The 7,487-nt window shown below is 58.2% G+C and overlaps 1 protein-coding gene across 1 annotated transcript in view; it reads left to right on the top strand.

The window, feature by feature from the left end:
• The window catches only part of ARMC6 (armadillo repeat containing 6), a 14,450-nt gene extending 11,272 nt beyond the window's left edge, over positions 1–3,178 (top strand). The window contains exons 5-7 of the mRNA XM_060008006.1: positions 558–689; positions 1,085–1,222; positions 2,409–3,178. Of these exons, the coding sequence (XP_059863989.1) occupies positions 558–689; positions 1,085–1,222; positions 2,409–2,621 (483 nt within the window). The 3' untranslated portion in view covers positions 2,622–3,178. The remainder of the gene's footprint in view (positions 1–557; positions 690–1,084; positions 1,223–2,408) is intronic.
• Positions 3,179–7,487: the final 4,309 nt, after the last annotated feature.

The following is a 7,487-nucleotide window of genomic DNA, read 5'->3' as shown; positions in this document are numbered from 1 at the left end:
ATCAGCCAGCCAGGCTTGAGTCAGAACACTCTGGCCCTGTCTGCTGAGCCCAGATCCAAAGATCAGTTTTCACTTCTCATGACCCATGAGAAGGACCTCAAATTTAGGGGGAAAACAAACCCACCCACTCTCTCTCACTGTCCTTTAGTGGTGGGGGGGCTGGTCCAGACCCCAGCTCCGGTGTGTGATGCTGCAGTGAGGCCACCCGTGCTCTGCTCGCTGGTCTGAGCCAGCCACACGCCCCTCTGTGTGTGTTTTGGGGGGTGTTGAAATCATCCAGACGCCTCACCTGGATGCAGGTGGCCTGAACCACAGGGTCCGCTTCCCCGAGCCTCCCCTGCCTTCTCTATACAGCAAGTGATGAATAACCCTGCTCTTCCATGCCAGCTGCACACCCCGGGGTGGCCCCACCTGTGTTCAGACAGCAGACATTGAAACAGCCCCAGACACTCCCTCGAGACCCCCTCCCACAATCCAGCAACCAAGCAGTTAATGCCTGGGTGCCTCTCAGGAGAGGGGTGTGGCCGGGTGTGACCCATGCATTGCCCTCTCTTCAGGACCTTGTGAAGCAAGTGCTGAGCGCCCTGAGGGCTATCGCAGGCAACGATGATGTGAAGGATGCCATTGTCCGTGCTGGCGGGACAGAGACCATTGTGTCTGCCATGACCCGGCACCTGGCCAGTCCCCAGGTACCCACCCCAGGGCAGGGGGGACACACAAGGTGGGGTTGCATGGCTGGAGTCCCAGATCAGTATCTGTATCTACATAATGGTCTTTCCCATCTCCCGAAGCAGGGCCAGGCCTAGGGTGAGGTCAGCCAGGCCTAGGGTGAGGTCAGCGAGCAAGAGGCTGGGGGCAGCGTGAGTGAGGGCCAGGGTGGGGCGAGCAAGGGGCCTGGGGTGAGACCGTCACCCCTAAGAGCTTGGTTGATGCACCTGCTGTCGTTTCTGTTACTTCTGGTCCAGTACACACGTGGACTGACAGCGGTCTGTCCAGGTGAGGTTGCAGGGCACTCACCTGGGGAGCTGGTGACAGTGGGGGTCTGTCTGCCTCCTCTCAGCCATCCCCGTGACCCACCCCGCAGGTGTGTGAGCAGAGCTGCGCGGCCCTGTGTGTCCTGGCACTGCGCAAGCCAGAGAACAGCCGGGTCATTGTGGAGGGCGGCGGGGCCCTGGCTGCACTGCAGGCCATGAAGGCACACCCGCAGGAGGTTGGCGTGCAGGTAGGCGTGGGGGACAGGAGGAGGGGACGGGAGCCTGGTGGGCAGGTGGGGCAAGGGGCCAGCATGCACATTGCTGGGGGCGGGAGGGGGAGGGTGCAGGTCCTCTTTGTCCCTGTCCCATCCCCATCATGACCCAAGACTCCAGGGTCTCCTTCCTTCTCAGCCCCTGATGTCCTGCATCTACTTAACCACCCTCCAGAAATGTGCTGAATTCTGCCCGCTGCTGTCTTCTTTGCTCTTCTTGCATTTGCTCTTTTCCTTTCCTAACAGCCTCTTCAGAGGAATCTGAGGAGGAGGAGGAGTTGGGGGAACCAGCAGCTGGGGATCTGCTGGGGTTTGGGAAAGGTTCCCTGCCCCACCTTAGGCTGCTGCTTTGTGTTTTTGCATGTGGGGCCACTGTCCACGCCTTGCTGGGGAGTCAGCAGAGGTGAAGTGTAGACAAGGCAATGCACAGCCCTGCCAGAAACCCACACTCCTCCCTGCAGCAGCCCCCAGGGCACTCCCTGCCTCCTACCTTTCATACCCTCCCAGCACAGGGGCCTCCATGTTGGTCCTGAGACACACCGGGCTTGGTCCAACTGGGGACCTTTGCTCCCTCCTCCAGTATGCTGTGCCCTTGGCTGGCCCATCACCTTGTCCGCTCCTGACCACCCCGGCTGGGCGGGCCCTCACACCTCACCTGCTTCTCACCTGCTCTCCCACTGGTGGTGGATGCCATGTTGGGGTGCTTCTCAGCACCCACCCCCGGCAGAGACACAGAGTACAAATGCCGACTGAATGAATAACAATATAATTGACAGATGGACCCTGTACACAACCCCACTTTTCCCACTGTTTCCCTGCCCTCCTCCCCTGCCGCCCGGCCAGGCTCTTGCCAGCATCAGGGGATGTTGCTCTGAGACTTTGGGTCTCACACCTCAGGGACCAGCCCCACCTGCCAAGCACTTGGCTACCCTGAGCTTTAGTCTCCTCACCTGGGAGCTGGGGTGATTAGCCTTGCCTCCAGGGCTGCCAAGAGGATGAAGTGGAGGCATGAGTCTAGCCTGATGAATCATAGCGTAGGCACCTGCTGAATGTTGGCTACAGCCATGTTGTCTTATGATGAGGACTCCGAGGTCAGAGTGGACCCCACCCCCGGCTCCCACCTGCTGGCTCACAGCCACTCGCCTTCTGCTTTCCCTTCTAGAAACAGGCCTGCATGCTGATCCGAAACCTGGTGGCCCGAAGCCAGACCTTCTCACAGCCCATTCTGGACCTGGGGGCTGAGGCACTCATCTCGCGGGCCCGTGCCACCCATCGCGACTGTGAGGACGTGGCCAAGGCCGCCCTGAGGGACCTGGGCTGCCACGTCGAGCTCCAAGAGCTGTGGACTGGCCAGAAGGGTAACCTGGCACCATGACCCCAGGCTCAGTGTGAGCTGTGACTGGGTGAGTCGTGTGACTCAGGAACAGCTGGGGAGAGGGTGGGGGCAGGAAGCATGTCCTGCTACTCTGCCTCCAGATTCCTCCCCCATTAACAGGAGGTGTTTTCTGATGGGTACCAAGCATTGGCCAGGGCGTGGGAAGGGAGCATTAGTGAGGTGCCTACACAGCAGAAGGCAGCCCCTGGGTCCCGGCCTCCCTGCATGCTGTTCCGCTCACTGGCTGACAGCATCGGCTTCATCTGTCCTGTGCCACCCAACCCCACTGCCCTTTGCTAGTAGAAGCGCCCCCTCAGCATTGCTTAGGGCCAGAGGTCTGTCTGAAACTTGGAAACCATACTGGCCCATCTCATAGCAGGGCAGGGATCCCACTTCTGTTCCTACAAGTCCGTTCTCATCCCTGCTACTGCTTCTCTCACCTGTAAAATGGATCACAGATGCCTTGCTGTGCTGAACAGAGGGCAGGGACCAAGGCTCGTTTGTCTCCTGGTGTCCCAGGCCAGCCAGTGATGCCTGGTAATAAAAGACTGTTGGTTGATCAATGGAAGGGTCTCTTCCGTAGCACCATGCAGCATGGGAGCCACAGCCAGTGGCCTCAAAGAACAGGGGAGAGGGGTGCATGTTTGGGGAGGTCATGGGTTCACTGAGGAAAGTGAAGGGGTTTTGAGAGCAGCCTGGGATGTATGATTCACTGTCACCCTCAGAGGGGTGGGCTGCTGGGGTCATTGTCAGACTTGGGGTCCAGGGGTGCCAAGGTTGCTGTTCCTCACTGTGCATTGACTTTCGGGGGCTGGAGCGCTCAGTGTCTAGCCCCCACCCAGCTCTGAGGCCTTGAGCTGGTGACCTAACCTCTCTGAGCCTTGATTTGCTCCTCCGTAAAGCAGGGAGAGGGGAGGGGATAGAGCCCCCTCCGAAGGGTGTTTGAGCAGAGCTGGGCACATGGGAGACACCCGATCGTCTAGCTTTAGCACCCGAGTCACCCTAGGAGAACCGTCCTGCACTCTCCCGCCTGGCCACGTTGAGGTCCTCGCTCACTGGTTGGCTTGGGCAGCCTGGCTTTCCTCTCTGAGCCTCAGTTTCCCCATCTGTAAAGTGGGCATCACTGTCGCTGCCCCCAGTGCCCACCCTCCCCAAGTGTCTTGGAGGGGTCACCAGGCAGCGGTGCCTGGCAGACCCCAGCTCTCCTTCTCTGCATTCACCCTCGGGGTCATGTTGTGGTCACCTGGCAGCTCATGCATCCTGCGTGGCCCAGTCAGGGTCAGGGCAGCCTCAGGCCCCCTGGTGGGCTCCAGGCGCCATGCCTGACACCTCCAGCTCATACATTAGGAGCTCCTCTCACCTCTCGGAGTCCCCACCCCACTACTGGTCATTCACCTCCTCTAGGCTGAAGAATGTCTTGAGTTCAGTCCTTGACATCAACTCAGGCCCTTGCCCAGAAGGCTTCTGGTTTCTATGGAAATTGGCCCATGCGAATAGCTATGGGGAGAGCATCACCCTGGTCCCGCCTTCCTGTGGTGTCCAGACCTCCTCCACCCCTGGATCGGGGGGAGGGGGGCGCTGCCAGCTCAGTGGGGCTGATGAGAACCTCTGACCCCGTCACCCGGCCCTGACCTTCCTCACTGGGGACTCAGCCACACCTGCTCCAGGCTGCCCCAATTTGACTTCTAGGTTGGCCGCCCATGTGACCTTAGGTCATTCCTGTGACCTGGGAGCAGTCCTCGGGCCCCGTGAGCATCATGTTTCTTCATCTGCCTCATGGTGGGGGGGGTGGTGCTACTAGTCCATTTCTGGGGAAGTCTGAGGTGCCAGCCCTGTAATTCCTGCCTTAGCTCTGCTCTCAACCTGCCTGTGGCTCCCCATTGCCCTCTCCGTAAAACCAAACTGTCCTCCAGGCCCTACCCACCTCCCACCCGCATCTTCCCCATGCTCCCATTTAATCACAGTTCCAGTCACTCCAACCTCCCCACCTCAGGGCCTTTGCACATGTACGCTGCATGGAGCATCCTTCCCCAGCCCTCCCCGTGGCCAGTTCCTCCCTGGCACCAGGTTCCAGATCACACATTGCCTTCGCAGAGATCCCCTATTGTTCCCCTGCCCTGGCACACCACCACCCCCCCACTCCCCCAGCCAATCACCACTTGTACTGTGTCCTTGACCTCTGACCCCATCTAAGGTCACCTCACTTGTGGGCTTTTCTCCTTTGTCTGCCCGCCCCCCCCGTCCATGAGCTCCATATGGGCAGGCTCCTGGGTCCCCGTTCTGCTCCAGTTTCCCATAAATGTTTTTGAATGTACACCTGAATAAAGTAATAGGTACGCAGGGTGGTTGGAGGGAAGACCTCTGCCCCTGCAGCCGCAGTCCCCTCCCCTGGGCTTTCAACCAGCCTTCTTACAGCTGCAGGCTTCTTCCAGGAGGGGTGGCTCCTGCTTATCAGTCCTCCCCACCTTGCCTGAGGGTGTCTTCAGCAGGTGTGGGTCAGGGCCTGTTTGGACATCCCTGGGCTGGGTGAGGCCCCGCCTCCAGCTGAAGACCCCACATTTCACTGAGGTCTGCCAGGCCTGTGTTCCAGGCCCTCCTCTGCCACCTCAGGTGAGCCTCTGCCTCCTCACCTGGAAATGAGCTAAGTGTGTCACTGCACAGGGCCACAGCAAGGCCTGGTTCAGGGGGTGCCTGGCACAGAGCACTCGAGTGCTTGCCGTCCTGTCCTTGTTTTTGACACGGAAACATGGGCTAAGGGGGAAACGGCTACAAGAGAGGGGTCAGCACATTCAGTTCTGCCTCTACTGTTGTGTGCTTTTCAAGGAGGGGCCTGACCTCTCTGAGCCTCTGGGAGGCTAAGTGAGGCTGCCTTTGAACCAGTTAGTCTTGACTGTCGTCTCTGTCAAGGATGTGTCCCTCCAGCCAGGGAAGGGCCCAGCATCCTGGGAAAGGAACACTGTTGCTTTTTCACTGTGAACACATTTGAGAGGCAGGGCCTGTGAACCCCATTTTCCAGATGAGAAACAGACTCGTCGGCATTCAAGGGGCCGATATGGGATGAGAACCTGGCTCAGCCTGCCTCCATGCCCCTCCTCTGTTGCCAGCGTTGCTAACATGACCTTGGGCAAATGGCTCTCTAGCCTCGGTTGATTAAGCCCTGTCACCGTGCCCAGGCCTGGCTCACGGCCGTCGTGTCAGATGATTCCTGGGATTCCTGAGAAGTAGCAGGAACTGGCGGTGCAGAGAGTCAGTGTCCTGCCCAGGGAAAAGCTGGAATCCCCTGGGCACCCTCGCCAGGTACAGCCGAGGTGCCCATGGTGGGGGGTGTCAGTTGCTGATGCCAAGAGGCACTGCCTGCCATTGTTGGGAGGTGGCAGGGAGGTTGGCCAGCACCAGCTTGCTGATGAGTGAACAGAAGCCAGAGCCCAGCCAGCGCCACTGGCACCATCAGGAGAGGCAGCCCATGCTGGGCCACTGCCTGACACTTGGCCTCAGTTGGCACTGTCCCTGGGGGTACTGTGAGACCTTCCAGGAGCTTACTGCCTCCCTCACAGGACCTGGCAGGTGGGTGCTGTAGGTGGGGACTCCTCCAGTATAAGTATCTCCCTCTTTGGGTGGCAAACCACGCCCATAGTTGGTCTGTGTCTACATTCCATCAAGTGCTATTTAGAGAGGGAAACAGAGGCCCCGAAAAGAACAGTTTATCCAACCAACACTCAGCAAGCGCTTGCTGTAGACCAACATGTTTGTGGTTTGCTTCCATTCATTTCGTTAATGCTCCCATCAACCCTGGGAGCTACTTGGAGAAACTGAGGCAGGGAGTTTGAGTCACTTGCTGAAGGTCCTGTGGCCAGCTTAGTCAGGAAGAGCAGGGATTCAAACCCAGCCCCAGGCCCTTCCAGCAAGAAACAGTGGTTGCATGAAGCTCAGTTTTCCCATCTGCAAAGTGGGCACCATCACCCCTATCTGGAAGTCAGGTCATGAGATGGTATTTGAGAAGTGCCTGGCTCAGCAAAAACCTGACACCCAGTAGGTGTTCAGCAGTCAGCTCCTCCTCTTCTCCAGAGGGCAGAATGGAGACCAGGGCCTGGAAGTCGCAGGGAAGCCAACCAAGTTGGGAGATATTTGAGAGGAGGCTCAGGTGGGAATATCCTGGGAATATCAGGAGGCAGATGGTAGCCCCAGGCTAGTGACTCCCACTTGTGAGCCCCCCATTGTTTCCTCACAGGGGCCCTTTGAGAAGTTATAGATTATGCACTTAGCAGGGGGCTTGCACAGCCCTGAAATGTGAGCCATTATTAGGGCCTAGCTCAGCCTTGCTCCCTCTCAGGATTCCCTGGTTCTGAACTTGATCTCCACCAACCCCAGCCCACATCTAGAGGAAATAAGAGCCAGTATCTGGGAACATATGTAATCCTCTCTGCCCTAGCACTTGGTGAGTCAGAGAAGAGGGTAGGCTTGGGGGAGGTGCCAATGACACAGCCTAGCACTGGACAGCAGCTGCCTCCCTATCTGCAAAGAATCCCATGACCCCGCACCTCACAGAAAAGCTGGGGCTCACAGGCCAGATGTGACCTGCAGAGGGTCAAAGGCTTTCACCAGAAGGTCAAGGTGAGGGCTGGAATATAAATTCTCCCAGGGGTGAAGCCCCAGAAAGGAAAGATGAAGGTGTAGGAATCATTGTCCCGTGAGGAAACTGAGGCTCATAAATGCCTTGCTCAAGGTTATGCAGTCAGACAGTGGCTGGACAAGAATTCAAACCCTAGTCACTCAGGGCCCCAGTGGCTGTGGTCTGACACTGCCTTACCCCTTTTCCAAAAAGCAGGCTACTTTGGGCCTGCTGAACTGCAGTGTGACAAGGGGCAA

This window comes from Delphinus delphis, chromosome 3, assembly GCF_949987515.2.
Source record: "Delphinus delphis chromosome 3, mDelDel1.2, whole genome shotgun sequence".
Classification (NCBI taxonomy): domain Eukaryota; kingdom Metazoa; phylum Chordata; class Mammalia; order Artiodactyla; family Delphinidae; genus Delphinus; species Delphinus delphis.
Note: the sequence above shows the minus strand (reverse complement) of the source record. Positions and strands in the feature narration are given on the sequence as shown.